General features: G+C 48.1%; 1 protein-coding gene across 2 annotated transcripts in view; it reads left to right on the top strand.

Moving 5' to 3' along the window:
- LOC139046993 (uncharacterized) overlaps nt 1-13,494 on the top strand; it is a 41,629-nt gene extending 28,135 nt beyond the window's left edge. For both annotated transcript variants that reach the window (XM_070520920.1, XM_070520921.1), the window contains exons 2-4: nt 8,274-9,210; nt 11,652-12,030; nt 13,314-13,494. In XM_070520920.1, coding sequence (XP_070377021.1) covers nt 8,371-9,210; nt 11,652-12,030; nt 13,314-13,321 — 1,227 coding nt within the window. In that variant the 5' untranslated portion in view covers nt 8,274-8,370 and the 3' untranslated portion in view covers nt 13,322-13,494. The remainder of the gene's footprint in view (nt 1-8,273; nt 9,211-11,651; nt 12,031-13,313) is intronic.
- The last annotated feature ends 2,259 nt before the right edge of the window (nt 13,495-15,753 follow it).

Here is a 15,753-nt window from a genome sequence, read left to right as displayed (position 1 = left end):
CCCATACATATATAGCAAGCCCTCCTCAGTAATCATAGACCATCATGCGCTCTGTTGGCTTTCGTCGCTCAAGGATCCTACTGGGCGACTTGGTCGTTGGGTCCTCCGACTACAAGAATATATCTACAGAGTGACTTACAAGTCGGGACGCCAACACCAGAACGCAGATTGCCTCTCTCGCTACCCAGTCGAAGACTTGACCTCCACATCTGATACTGACACCAGCGCCTGTGTTCTCTCTGTTGTTCCACTGCTCCATGTCGCCTACGAGCAGCGCCAAGACCCGTCCTTGCCTATCATCATTGACCGCCTGGAATCGTCACTTGCCGACAGTTTTTTGCGCTTATCCACACTTCCAAGATGGCGTACTCTAACACCACAACGTTCACCTCGATGACCCTGCAATACTTCTTGTGATCCCTAAACAACTTCGCTCGGCTGTTCTCCATGAACTTCACGACTCCCCACCGCAGGTCACCTGAGTCTGTCACATCCCTACGACCGGATCCACCGAAGCTTCTTTTGGGCTGGGCTTGCTCGCTCCGTTCGAAGATACGTAGCTGCGTGTGAGAAATCCCAGCGACGCAAGACACCATCGACACTCCTTGCTGGCTGCCTTCAACCCGTGGACGTTCCCGAAGAACCATTCTTTCGAGTTGGCCTGGATTTACTTGGCCCTTTTCCTCTTTCTACCTCTGGGAACAGGTGGATCGCTGTTGCCACAGATTACGCCACGCGCTACGCCATCACACGAGTGCTTCCTACAAGCTGCGCCACAGATGTCCCCGATTTTCTTCTATGCGACGTGATCTTATTACATGGAGCTCCGCGACAACTACTCACAGACCGTGGCCGGACATTCCTATCAAAAGTTATCGCGGACATCCTGCAGTCCTGTGCCACAAGGCACACGCTAACCACTTCATACCATCCGTAAACAAATGGCCTACCCGAGTGTCTCAAATGCACTCTCACCGATATGCGCGCGAAATGTGTCTCTTCAGACCACACAGACTGGGACCTAGCTCTACCGCTTCTCTCATTTGCATATAATTCCTCGCGCCACGACACCACCGGTTATTACCCATTTTAGAGCGCAGCTCTTTGGCGTCCGTTCCTGGGTTTCGCGTCGTCGTCGGCGTTGTCGGCCTCGTAACCAGCTCCGCCCCCCTTCGCTGGAGTGGGAGACGAAGGACGCGAGCCGCGAATGGCGGAGACCAATGAGAGCGGCCCCTTCAGTGACGTGCGCGCGCGATGCCGGTGTCATGCGGACCCTCCTTACGGCTCGATGCGCACTCATGTCTGGTCTCAGCCGATCCGCTCGTTTCGTACTATCGTCTGCTCGCGCCACAGCTCTCGCCCGCGCCTGTTTGGTTCTGTTGGGTCGGTCTCGTTCGCGCTTGTTTTGGTTGTTATTGTGTGAGATTGTTTCTTAATCTGATTGTATGCGCTATGCGAGTTGTATAGTACTTTCTGGAAGCCATGCGGCACCAGCGATCACACTGGAACCTTTGACGAGTCATGTATAAACGCCGGCTCGCTTGATCCGTAGATCAGATTTTCGACCATTACCGACTCTGCTACATGTCTCTCTCAAATTCTTTGCTTCAAAATATCGCGAAATGGAAACACGTATAGAGCTGCGCTCAAATTTCGCATTAGGGAGTATCGTAATCGTCGGATATTTTTTCTTTCTGTTCAGTCGAAAACCAGCATTGCCCCTCGACACAACCCTCCCTGTTCACGTGGCACCGACCAGTGAATCTGCACTTGACGCCATCGCCCACTCTGCCCACGCAAGGGAAATCTCTCGCACTTCCCGCCTGGTTCTTTGGTGCTTCTATGGTCTCTGTCGCACCAGGTAGGCCTGTCAGAAAAAAGTGCTGTGTCGTTACACAGGTCCATACCGCGTGCTTAGTGCGTGACTCCCGTCACCTACGAGGTCGTCCCTGACGCCCCATTTGCTCCCCAGTCCAGTGATATTGTGCACCTTACACGACTGAAGCAGTATCACCTTCCCTGTGATGGCATTTAGACGCTCCGAGACGTCGCTTCTGCCGCCGGGGGATTATGCTACACGCATGTGATGTTTGATTGTATGAAAGAGGTGCGTGGGCGCCATCACTCGAGAAAAGCGTAGGAAGAACGAACTGGGCTCGGGCTGTGAATATATCTGTTCAGTGCTGCAACCGATATTGTAAATATAACCTGTAAATAGTTGCTCGCCTTACTGACTCATCTTTTGCGTAACAATATTGCCTTCTTTAGTAACTCAGAGTACCAATTGAAATGCATGCTCGCTGACCTGGACAGGCAAACCAGAAGGGTAGGTCTAAAAATTAATCTGCAGAAAACTAATGTTTTGCAATCTCGGAAGAGAACAGCAGTTTGGAATAGGCAGCGAAGCACTGGAAGTGGTAAGGGTTCCTTACTGGCTATGGTGTTGAGCGTCTGAGCACGAGGTCGCGTGATCGAATCCCGGCTAGGGCTGCCGCATTTAGATGGGGGCGAAATGCGAAAACACCCGTGTACTTCAATTTAGGTGCACGTTAAAGAACCCCAGTATGTAAAAATTGCCGGTGTCCTCCACCACGGCGTGCCTTTTAATCAAAAAGTGGTTTCGGTACGTAAACCTCCATAATTTAACTTTCTGCTTTCAAATGGATCTAAAACATGTACAAATGGGAATACGTTAGAGAACAAGTGAAAAACTCTCATCTGGGTGTATTTCTCTTTACAGTGTAGGAGTAGTGTTCCTCGCCTCTGGTGATATCGCACAGGAGACGCGGGCAGGCCTGCGTAAGAAGGCCGAAAAAAATCTCTCAGTAGCATCGAAGTTCGCGTTGACGTTAGCATGGCGGTACATACTATAAAATCCAGTATTTGCGCGGCATTCTTCACTACGTGGCACGCATAGCGCGCCCGCGACGCAAGGCTTCACGGAGGCTAGACGGACTATGCCGTTCTTTCACATCGGAAAATAAAACGGCATTCGTGGCACGCACGCTGCTTCGGCTTCCAACGAACCTTGGAGGGTTTTGCATCCTATGTATTAAAAACCAAGAGCTCCGTGCTCGTGTTGCGATGATTCTATGGCCTCGTGAACAACCTCAAACAATATTTTCTAGGAATGTCTAGGTAACTTTTAAATTTTGTCAACATTTTTTTGCAGTATTCAGTCCATTAGTATACCCGATCTAGCCTTAGTAGGCAGATTGGCAAAGGAGGTGTGCGAACTGTGACCCCGACTTCAGCGGTGAAACATCGCAGTGATATGGCAATAGCCGCTTGGGCAGATTGGCCGTCCTTGATCGGCAGTATAAATCCACATGTTGCTACAACCCACCAACATACGAACACTGGGTATCTGCAACTCGCTGTCTGTTGGTCTTCAGTAAACATCTTTGATGCCAACCTGGGTCATTGAGTATATACCACTCGGTCTGGGCTGGTCTTCAAGTCACCCTTCTTTCAATTCAACTTGGGAACTAGGTCCGGATGGAAAACTGGGCCGTGTTGATTCAGGATATTCTGAGTTGAAGGGCGCGTAAACGTCGATGCACATAAGAGATCTAGATACACGCAGTAGCTGCCACTTCCAATAAAATTTATTTCCAGAATCCGGGAGTGCTTATATGCACAGTGCGCTGTCACAGTTCATCGGTGCGCCGTTCCGTTTATCTTCAATAGTTGGCTCACTATATTGATTGAATATAGGGCAATTTCACAGCCATCGTAAGATGGGTGTTGCCACTTTTTAAACTGAAACAAAATGATTAGGCTGCTAATTAACTCATGCAACCAAGTAACTCATGTGACAGATTTTTTACGCAGGCCATGCAAGCAAGGCATGTAGAGAATACCTCTGCTTGAGCGTTTGTGAGAATATGTAGTAGTAATCCTCCATCCACAGTCCTCCTAAAACCCTCCTCGACACCCAGTCTATAGTTTTTCAGCATATCTACAGTTCTGAGCTACTCTGGCACTCTCCTGTCCATACTCCGCGACATGCAAGTGGATTTCCTGTGCTATATTCCCACCGGTGTAGATTTAAACGATCAGCCCAAACCCACCGATGATTGAATGCACGACATCGAAAACCTGGAAACGCTGTCTGACCGAGTGGATCCTCAATCACACATGTGCAATGAGAATCGTGAAACCTACATCTCCCATCACCGAGCCGGTATTTTGCCTATTGTCGGTCACGGTTCTGGTGGGTGCTGTACGAATAAATAGAGCATTTATATAAAATAGTTTTTCTTATATTTGTAACTCTGGGGCACCCTATATAGGCCGTACGTTTAAGGAAGCATGGTTTTCGTAATTGTCTCTGACCCTCAAGGAGTGATCTGCAGAATGGCGTGAGAAAGTAGATGACAGCGACGGGGATGTACGTCGTCATTTGAGGGACAGGGAGCACGTTTTGGACCATGTCACATTCAGAAACCGAAATAGCCGCACGGAGGTCTTTAGAGGTAAAAGGGAAACATTTATGGAGCTTTAACATTTTGTGGAGCATACGTGCGGATGGCCGCTCCTCTCGCCTGGGCTGCAGCATTGTGACTTTTTCCAGCAAACATAACGCTTGCTCGAAAGACGTGAAGTGCTGCGCGAGGTCTATACTGCAGCCGCCTGAAAGATATTTTTGTCATCCTATGATTATTACGAGAGCCTCGGCTGGCATCCGAAATGCATGGCACGCTGGTGTGTCGGAACGCTGAGAAACGTGATTGCGGCTCCCAAGCGCCTATCTTGCTCTTCTTTCTGGGCACGCTGCGCCATCCAGTGGCATTGCCAAGAAGCCGGCGCGCGGTTGTGGCGTTAGAGTACGCCATCTTGGAAGTGTGGATAAGCGCAAAAAACTGTCGGCAAGTGACGATTCCAGGCGGTCAATGATGATAGGCAAGAACGGGTCATGGCGCTGCTCGTAGGTGACATGGAGCAGTGGAACAACAGAGAGAACACAGGGGTTGGCGTCAGTATCAGACGTAGAGTTCGCGTCTTCGACTGGGTAGCGAGAGAGGCAATCTGCGTTCTGGTGTTGGCGTCCCGACTTGTAAGTCACTGTGTAGATATATTCTTGTAGTCGAAGAACCCAACGACTAAGCCGGCCAGTAGGATTCTTGAGCGACGAAAGGCAACAGAGCGCATGATGGTCTATGATTACTGAGGAGGGCTTGCTATATATGTATGGGCGGAACTTTGAAACAGCCCAGAAGAAAGCAAGACCTTCGCGCTCGCTAATCGAATAGTTGCCCTCGGCAGGTGTCAGGAATCGGCTAACGTAGGCTACAACGCGGTCGTGTCCGTGTTCGCGTTGCGATAAGACGGCGCCGATTCCACAACCAAAGGCATCGGTTCGGACCTCTGTAGGTGCGGACGGGTCAAAGTGGGCCGAGACCTATGGATTGGTGAGAATGGTGATAAGGTGTGGAAATTCGGCAACCTGAGGGGAAGCCCACGTAAACGGCACGTGTTTCTTCAGAAGTTCAGTGAGTGGTGGAGCGATTTTTCACGAACCGTCGGAAATAAAAACAGAGCTACAAGAAACTCGGGACGTCTTTTGCAGACTGAGGTACAGGAAAAGCCGTTACTGCTCCAGCCTTCTCCGGGTCGGGTTGTACTCCGGACGCATCGACTAGATGGCCTAGCAATGTAATCTGTCGGCACCCGAAGTGGCACTTTGATGAGTTTAATTAGAGCCCAGCCTTGCGGAAGATGTCTATTATAGCTGCGACGCGCTCAAGGTGCGTCTCATAGTGACTTCGAAGACGGCGGCTGGTCCGCTGGTGTACAGGTGCCAGTTGTCAGCTGTCATCATCATCAGCCTGGTTACGCCCACTGCATTGCAAAGGCCTCTCCCATACTTCTCCAACTACAGTGTCAGTATATAACAGAATAAAATTTATTGACAGGAAAGACAGAGAGGTCGACACGTGCTAGTGCGCTCTAGTCTGCTACTATGCACTGGTGATGAGGGAAGAGGAGTGAAAGTACTGGGATGGGCGATGATGATAAAAGAAATGGTGAGTGCTTAAGTACATAAGACACTTGCCTTGCTAGGGCCGCTCGTCGAGCTTGGTGTCCTGCAGAAAATTCAACAACATTCTAGTTGCACGCATTGAAGTTGCAGTGTCAGGCCATGGGCCGAGGATGGCTTCCAGCGACAGTGATTGCCTGCCAACGCTGGCTAAGAAGCTTTCCAACGTCCTCCGCTCCAGCATATATGCTGGGCAGATATATGCTGGCACAGTATGTTTTTCAGTGTTTCAGGCATCTAGCACTGTTCACAATCAGAGCTGTTCCACTGGCCGATGAGGTGCGCGTAGCGACGGGTGAAATAAACGTCCAGGCGAATCCTGTGTAGCAAGGACGTTTTGCTCCGCGTAACCTTCGGGGGCAAGCAGAATTTACCGCATCGGTCGATCATGTGTAGGCGTTTGTGAATGTTGTCATAGTGGGTTCTGTATGCTTTTGAAAGGTGCTGCATGAGTGCCTTGATCACAGAGTTGGTGTCAGGTCGCGATCAGGCAATCCGTACTTCCTCAGGCGAAGAAAAGGCTGATCTTGCCTCACTGTCAGCGGGTTCATTGCCAATCACACCATATTAACTAGGCACCCATTGAAATGTGACCAAATGGTCACTTAACTCGGCACTGTGGTAAAGTGGGGCGATTTCCAGCTCGAGCAGCTAATACGGTCCTTTCTTTAAAAGCATTTCAGCGCCTGATGCACTGATTTGGCATCGCACAATACCATCCATTTATGAGTTGTGTGCGTCCTCTGAAAACTGACAGCCTCCCGTATTCTCGCAAGTTCCGCAGCCGTAGATGTCGATTTGTGGTGTAATTGAAATCGCCGAGTAATTCGAAGTTGTGGGATGACAAATGCGGCCGTTCTGGCAGATAGTGTGGCTGAACCATTAACAAATACTTGCACACAAACGTATGTAAAAATACTGAAAGATGTCTATACCGGCTCCACGGCCACCGCAGTCCTCTCCTCCATACAGAAAGCAACAAAATCCCAATAAAGAAGTACGTCAGGCAGGGAGATACGATCTCTCCAATACTATTCACAACTTGTTTACAGAAGGTATTCAGAGACCTGGATTGGGAAGAATTGGGGATAAGAGTTAATGACAAATGCCTTAGGTACTTGTGATTCGCTGATGATATTAATAAACGCGTGTGATATTTGATTCTTTGAACAAGCCGCGCGGGTGCTATCACTCGAGAGAAGACGAGGAAGAACGAACTCGTCTTTTCTGCATTGAATACGGCCACCTAAACCAAATTAATAAAAATGACGGTTGCCCTTTACCACAAATCGACGACGCTCTTGATTGTCTTGACGGTGCCAAATACCTTTCGTCCATCAACCTTTGATCTGGTTATTGGCAGATTTCCGTCGATGAGCAAGAACTAGAAAAGAACGCTTTCGTCACTCCACATGGCCTTTACAAATTCAAGGTTATGCGGTTCGGTTTATGCAATGCCCCGCCATGTTCAAACGGCTCACCGACTCTCTGCTTCAAGGTTTCAAATGGTTATCCTGCCTTTGTTACCTCGACGACTTCCTTGTGTTCTACATATGAGACGCACCTTGAGCGCGTCGCAGCTATAATAGACGTCTTCCGCAAGGCTGGGCTCTAATTAAACTCATCAAAGTGCCACTTCGGGTGCCGACAGATTACATTGCTAGGCCATCTAGTCGATGCGTCCGGAGTACAACCCGACCCGGAGAAGGCTGGAGCAGTAACGGCTTTTCCTGTACCTCAGTCTGCAAAAGACGTCCCGAGTTTCTTGTAGCTCTGTTTTTATTTCCGACGGTTCGTGAAAAATCGCTCCACCACTCATTGAACTTCTGAAGAAACACGTGCCGTTTACGTGGGCTTCCCCTCAGGTTGCCGAATTTCCACACCTTATCACCATTCTCACCAATCCATAGGTCTCGGCCCACTTTGACCCGTCCGCACCTACAGAGGTCCGAACCGGTGCCTTTGGTTGTGGAATCGGCGCCGTCTTATCGCAACGCGAACACGGACACGACCGCGTTGTAGCCTACGTTAGCCGATTCCTGACACCTGCCGAGGGCAACTATTCGATTAGCGATTAACGCGATTCTTCTTCGCGTTAAGGAACGGCAATTGGAGTATGCAATGTGAGCTTTTAAAGTAGTCCTCCTTTTTATTGATTCTTCTCGTGTTGTTTTCCCTCTTGACTTTATTGTTCTTCAGCTAACAAGTGTTTTCTATATGTGTTTGGCAGCGTGAGTGTGGTCAGCCTCTTCGCCGAAGTGGTCCTTCGGAGCGCCACACTGCGGAGCCTGAGATTACCTTCGACTTTCTGCGATTGCCATGGCGTAATGTGCAGCCCCATTGCCCAGCTACCATATCCGAACGCCGCGCCATGCATGGAGGCCTGGCTTGCAGCCCTGCGAAGGCCGAATTTACTGCTCAGCAAGCTCTGCATTGACTTGCAGTGTTTCGGCGAATCTGAGTGCCACGCCTTCTTCGGTGCAGTTGCTGAAACGGACGCTCTGAAGTCTGTGGTCGTTCTCTCCTTGCCCGGAATCGACCGGCCGGACAGGGTCTGCGCCACCATCCAGGAGCGAGGACTGAACGACCGAGTGGTCATCCGCGGGGCTTACATGCGCAACGCAGAATGTCTGCAGCAATGCCCACAAATCGGAAGTGCAACCATCAGAGTGGCCCATTTTAACTACAATGGCAGGCTCAGTTTGCAGCCAGTTATCTCAGCTCTAGAAGCGGTCGGTGGCTGCTCTCACATAACGTCGCTCCGGGTTAAGTGCTATCATTTCGATCGCAGGGTGTTCTCCGCCTTGGCGGCATGTATAAGAGCTTCGTCCACGCTTACTGATATAGACATAAACTTCGGTTACTTTATCACCCGCCTGACAAAAGAGAATCGTGAGGTGCAATCGGAACTAGTGGGAGCGCTGGCCTCCAACCTCAATCTTGTCAGCGTCAACGTCAAGGGAGTACTGCTGTCCGACGACGACTTCAAGTGGCTCGCGCATGGTGCCAGCAAGAGCCTCCGCCTCACAGAATTCGCCATGACTCCCGCCTGTATCCTCAGGGACGGGCACGGTGCAGTGCATGGACCGGTGAGCAGCTGTTCGGTGCACAGGGCCGAGGCCTGGACGGGAGTGTCCACCAAGAACATCGCACTGGCCGACATCTTGGTACGTCTCAGTGCTATCCTTTGTTGAATCGTTTCCGATCGTAAGTAAAATGATGAGCTACTGAGGACAGTGCACGTGTACTATGCGCCGTGTAGTGTTTTTCTGCGCAGATCGCTTGAAAGAAATCTGGTGCTACGTGTGCACTAGTGCACTACTAGTGCAGTAGTATTTGTGTAGTAGTAGCTGTGCACTACTATAGTGTACCAGTAGTGAAGCACGCCTATTTAGTGTTGCTGCGAAAGTGCGGCTCCAGCAGCATGGGAATGAGAGACCATTGCATGGATGTGGCCTATAAGCTTTATACTTGTGACGTCGAACGGTTTTTGGATTTTGTAAGCTGACTATATCCATCAGTACAATGCGCCATGAGTGCGACAATTTCCAATGATTACGTGCATCTGCAGAGACTAATTGGTTTGCTGGGTTGGACAAAAGTGAGCGCTGAGAAACTTAGGAAATAGCGTCACAGATTACGCCGCAAGGTTGGTAGAAGCCACAAGTGAACACAAATAGACAAATGCGGATATTAACATCATTCTCTGGGGTAGCTAAATGGTAACAGCCCCTTAGTTTTCTCTAGTAATATTTCTTGAAATCTGTCTGGAATTTAGCATAATTAAAAGGTTGTTAGCTGTGTACGCGTTAAAGGAGTACCGAGACAAAAATTTTCGATCTTGTTTTTTCTGCTGCAATAAGTAGCTTATGACCCAATATTCACGGCAGGAAACATCAATTCTTCGAAGCGTCACAGTAATTATTTGGAGTCTCGTATGTAGCAACCCGTCCAAGTTTCGGAATCATATAGCAACGAGATGGACCAAAAAAAGGATGCAAACGACCTTGGGCATGTAAACGCGCAAAACTGACGTAGGCATGCCAGTGCGCTCGCTGGCGTGCGAGCTTCGTCTGCTACGTCTGCACGTGCTTTGCGACGTCGTCGCTATCATCGTTGTTCTCACTCTCTTCCTCTAGCGGCGACTATTTCCTGCAGGCTGGAGTCGCTGCCCTATGAGACGTGGTCAATCACTTTTAAAGCGAAAGCTATACTGGTCGCGAACTTGCGATTTCGCCGGGGTGGTATTCCGAGAAGACGCATGACGTCACAACGCGTGCCTCGCTTCGGACATTTCTCTCTCGCTTCCTAGTCACTACTGCGCAGCGCCGCGGATTAACTCCGCCGCTATATTGTATGACGTCACACTGCTTTCTTCGTCGTTGCGCTCGCCTCCTCTGGCTTCGCCAGATGCGTCGAATGCCTGATAACGTGGCGGAGGATTGAAAAGCAGAGCTCGCCCACGCCGCAACCACAATTGAGGTGGCAGTATGGACGGCGGCCATTCTTATAAGCAGGAGGAGGCCCGGAATCGACATCGGAACGAGATGAAGAGGAAACAAGTAGGCCAGGAAACAGATGAACAGCGCGCCAAACGACTTTCTAAACGGCGCCACATAGCTAGACAACCAGACTAACCTGGACTTGCAGTCTAAAGTAACAAGGCTAAGCAGACTACCCCCCCCCCCCCCCCGACGGCAGCGCAAACACGTGACGCAGCTTATTCTTGGTTGTTTGCATCTCTGCTTTGATGTCTATGTAACGTGGTGCGGCGTTTTGCGGTTGGCTGCCTGCATGTACTAAAGCGAAATTCACCATTGATATTTAGCAGATGATGTGTGTGTGCCCAAATAAATCGTTCAGACAGGTTAACTCGACTTCGAAATTTTGTGTCAGCACTCCTTTAACGAAAACATTTAGGAGTGGTACAGACAGATAGGTTATATTCGCTTTTTTCTTTTACGATGAGTTTTACTATGTTTGCAATGAGTGTCCGTATTTCTCAAAGCAAAAGCTTTCAGGGGTTGGGTGAGAGGTCGTCCAATGTGATGCGCGTACGATTATTTTTTGCACTGCCCTATAAGCTATCGAACCGGCCGATGCTGTCTATCGCAGTGCGTTCCATTTAAAACAAGACATATTGGACTCACTGCGGCCTTCAGATCTGGCATCGCACATGAGAATCCTGACGCCTACGCATTCGCAAACCCGCAAAAAAAGAAAAGAAATACAGCGAACAAGTATTGATTTTTTTTTCGTGTACACTCGTTCCAATTTTTAAGCTAATATCCTCGTGCACCCAACAACAGAAGTCCCCTGTGATGCTTGCGTAACAGATTACTGTATTCGAAATCTTACGTTTACAGTTGATGGCTCTTTACAGTAGAATGTTGATCACATGTTGCTGAGATTTCTTATTCACGATTTTCAACATGCTCTGATTCTGGCGCTGCGTTACCGCTTTTCAAGCGGAGCTCATTGAGATTTCTTTACATTTTCGCGCACACACTCTGATACCAGTAAAGCGCTTGGAACTTTTGACGCTTTGCAAACTCATCAACGTTTCTTCGGCTTTAAACCCCACAACGGCTCATTCTTTTACCTGCAGGAAGCGACCAGAAGGAATGCCTCCGCCATCTTGGCCGCAGCTAAGTTCGTGTTTGGCGAGGAAGATGGCCTCGAAGCCGCTCGTTCTATCGAGCTGATGCACGACCATCCTCGTCTGCTCGAAATGGTGAGCGAAGGCGCTGACGTCACCAAGGCCGCCGCCAAGGAGATGATCAGAAGCGCCCTGCTTCGTGTTGGCCACTTGAGCCTCGACGAGTTCATGCGAATGACCGGCGTCGTCAAGGAGACGGCGAAATGCCTTGCAGATCCTGGTGCCAGGCGTCAGCTTTCTGACTTGAACCTCGACTGCTGGCTACACATCCGCCGTTTCCTGAAGATAGCGGACGTTCTGCAGCCTCGAGCCGATCTATGTGTAACATGTACGAGGGGGTTCTTACCATCCTTTTATTTTGCTAGTGGGGTGTGAGAGGTCAGCTTGTGTACTGCATTAGGAGGAATGTGGATATGAATAACTGTTCGTCAAAAAATGGGGAATTACAAAAAAAGGGTCATTCGGCTGCAACATGAAGAGCAGGAAGATTTGTTATAAATTCCCTATGGTATTGGGGGGGGGGGGGGAGTGTCTACTATGAATCGTCAGCTTCCCAACGGCCAGGTATTTATGAACCTGCGATTAATTTTTTAAATACTATACTTTTGTTTCCTAAGAACATGCAGGCCACGTGCGGCGCAAGTTAGGCCGCAAAACTGTTGAGTCTACATAATCCGCAATAACCAACGAAACAAGTTACAAAGCCTATCCCGCGCTTCAATTATTGCGAATCCAGCAAACGTGACGAGGCTTATGCATCGTAAAACGTCTGTACTAGCTTGGGTTGCCCTTCAATCACACCTGGGAGGACAAAGCAAGCAGTACCTTTTCTTTTTATTGTTTCACTCCTTTTCAATTATATTCATTGAGCTGCGGTTTTAGATGTCCACTGAATTACATAGCTTGCATAATGTTGGTTCTTAGGCCTACTTGCACGTGGATGAAAGAGAAAGACTTTAACAAAAGACGAAGGTGCCAGCCAAGTTACGCAGGACTTTCTACTTCATTGGGATGATATAAACGGTATGAACGGCAATAAAAAAAAGAAATAAACGAGAAAAGTGAGCAACCTAACTTGAGGCTTGAGATTTGTGTAGTCTTTGCAAAGAGTGTTGTGTTTGTGAGCAGAGACCTCGCATGTCAATGTATAGTTTTGATCTTTTATGTTAAACGAATATCATCGACCTAAACAATATAACGCATCCTGACAAGCCCTGGGGGCGCCCCGAACATGTTACCATGATTATTTTTTCACTATTAAGGTTTCGATTTCCGAGAGATCTGTATAACGTGATGTGACGGTGAAGAAGGCGGTCCCATTGGTTGAGAATGTCGTGATGTTTTGAAAACATTACGACGTGCGTTTTAAACATAGCGTCGCAAGGTTTGCGCATAAATAACTAAATAGGTGAATGACTAATTAATTCATATCTGTGTAGAAATTAACTGGGTATTGAGTTCCCGTAAATCAAAAAATAAGGTAATGCTGGTGATATAGCCGACCTTTCTGTTTGGAGCAATAGGGCACACTTATTCAGTTCGCCTAAATATTGCTCCCGCACATGTCTTGGTAATAATGCCTCCGTACCTTTTCTGAATATTCTCTTGCAGGCTGGTAGTCGCCGTCAAGAGAGCAGAGCTTTCAACCGTCTTCATAGAAGACAGGCCAGGTCCCTATGGCACCGACGTACGACTGAATCAAGAATTCAATAAAAAATTCAGTCAATGAGTCAATCAATAATTAATGTCTGTTTCCGCATTGGAGAGCGAAGAAAGTTTTGGAAATGCAGATCTTCCACTCATGTATGCACTATAGAGACAATAAACTGGATGTTGTGTTACGCAGACATCTTTATGATATGGAGAAATGTATTTTTTCATCGACTACGCATGATGTGAACGAGTCTATTGTGGTACTTTAGCGACGATAATTCATTTTCTTGGATCTAGTACTTGGAAGTGTTAATTTTCAAGTAAACCTTGGGGCTTTCCCAGGCACGTAGCCAGGAGTTTTTTCTCTCAAATCTCTCCAACCAAGAGCAAAGTGATTCACCTGTGCCGCGGGTTGGCCCGAAGGTAGTGCAATGCCTGGACCACCCGCGGCAAAGTTGAAGCAGCCGTTAAGCACTCACCATACCTGGGCTGAACCCGATGGTAGTGCGATGGCGGCCCACCTGCGCCGAAGGTGAAGCAGGCGTTGAGCGCTCCGCATACGTGGGTCCATGCCGAACATGGTTAAATGCCGCCGCCGGATGTGGAGAATAATTCCGTGTGTTTTGAATGACGCTTCTACAGTTATCAATCGAGCCGCCTGACGTAGCCACTTCCCTGTCGTGCTATTGGGGGTGTTTTTCAAACCATCCGTGGTGGGCGCAGTACGTCTAGAAACGCAGCGTCCTGCTCTCTACGCGGTTTTACGGGACTCGAGACCCCGCATCATTACGTAACTTCCCAAACAACAACGCGAGTCGGTTTTGTCACTTGGTAGAGCAGTAAACGAGGGATCCAAAAGAACTGTGATTGTTGCAAAAACAATCATTTCTCGGTAATTCTTCCAGAGCTATCTCAAAAAATGCTACTACAAATTTTCATTTTGCACTTTCGCCTGTTAACTTGTTCTTGGCAAGTTTCTTCCTCCCCATCTTTCATGCGCGAGTCCATTTGATTTGGTTCGCTGTTTGCCAAGTAACGAAGAGGTGTATCTCGCAGGCATGCCAGTGAGAAACACGTTATTTAAATTCTCGTTTGCGGGTTTACTGGTGTTTATGGCGAATGGTGGGGTTATTCACATTTGTACTAGTAAAAGTTACGTGCCTGGAAGCTGTTGCTTTCTTGCACGCCGTGGAAAGAGCATGGAAAAAGAAAAAGCGGCGCAAGAAACTCGTTTGGACTTTTCCATCGCCTCACATGTGCACAGCGCCCTCTGGGGCTCCATGGCAGTCACCACGTTAGCGTCTCCACAGATGTAATTAGCCGTGACCCCCCGCAAACGCATTTAAGAAATCGTAGAGCTCACCTTACTACTAACGTGCAAATCGAAAGGGGAGCTATATTCAACGCTAGCGAGGAGGATAAGAGGAGGCAGATATTGGGTAGAACTTACACAGTCGCCAATCGACTACATAACAGCTTTGCCACTGTCGCAGTTCCTATGCAGGGGTAGAGCTTGGGAAAGGGAAAAACTGACGTTTAAGGATATTATAGTAATACATTTATTAATTCAATTTCATTACAACGTTTCATATTTTCCTTGAATAATTAAATTTAATTAAACAATTAGGCGGAATGCAAACGATAATCTGAGCATTTCCGAGCGACGGCAATAAACGCTACTACGGTTATGTCCAGCTATGTACAACGGTAGACTCGCTTGAAGCAATCGAATCATTCGCGCACATGCGCAACCTGGGTTCCTTCCAACTTTATTTGTCTTGGTGATTTCAACGCACCGGGAATTCATCTGCCCTCTCTATCGACGTGTGGTCGTGATGCCCTTTTCTTATAAATTTTAGCCCAAATTTGGGGATAAAATTTCTTGGATAAACAGAGATATACTACATCTTTCACGTCGTGTTCACAGGCTTAGACGATTGAAGGAATCCCATAACCCAGTACGCATTGCTAGGTTTGCTAAGCCGAAGGAGGATCCTTCGTACAAAAACCAAATCAGCTGAAGGCTTTTTGTATGGCATGCAGCTGCCGCTTTTGTTGAAAAGTAACCCGCATAAGTTCTGGTGTTCCATTTTGCCTCGTGCAAACTCTTCTACATCTTTATGTGTGAACATGAAACAAGTAATGATTCATTATTAATCTTCAACACCTTCAACGCATACTATGAGTCAATTTTTCCTTGGGATAATCATACTTTCCTCCTTTTTCAGATGTTCATCCAAGTTGCCCGATTATTGACATCTTAGCACAGAATGTGTCTTAAACCTCATACGAAATCTTGAATCAATAGAAAAGTGAAGAGCCTGATGGGATCCCAAATTTGTTTCTCGTTCGGCACGCCTTATGAACTTAACGGTACCTTACTTTAACTTCAATAAAT

Source organism: Dermacentor albipictus, chromosome 6 (assembly GCF_038994185.2).
Source record: "Dermacentor albipictus isolate Rhodes 1998 colony chromosome 6, USDA_Dalb.pri_finalv2, whole genome shotgun sequence".
In the NCBI taxonomy this organism is placed as follows: Eukaryota; Metazoa; Arthropoda; class Arachnida; order Ixodida; family Ixodidae; genus Dermacentor; species Dermacentor albipictus.
This window is presented reverse-complemented; position numbering and strand designations above follow the sequence as displayed.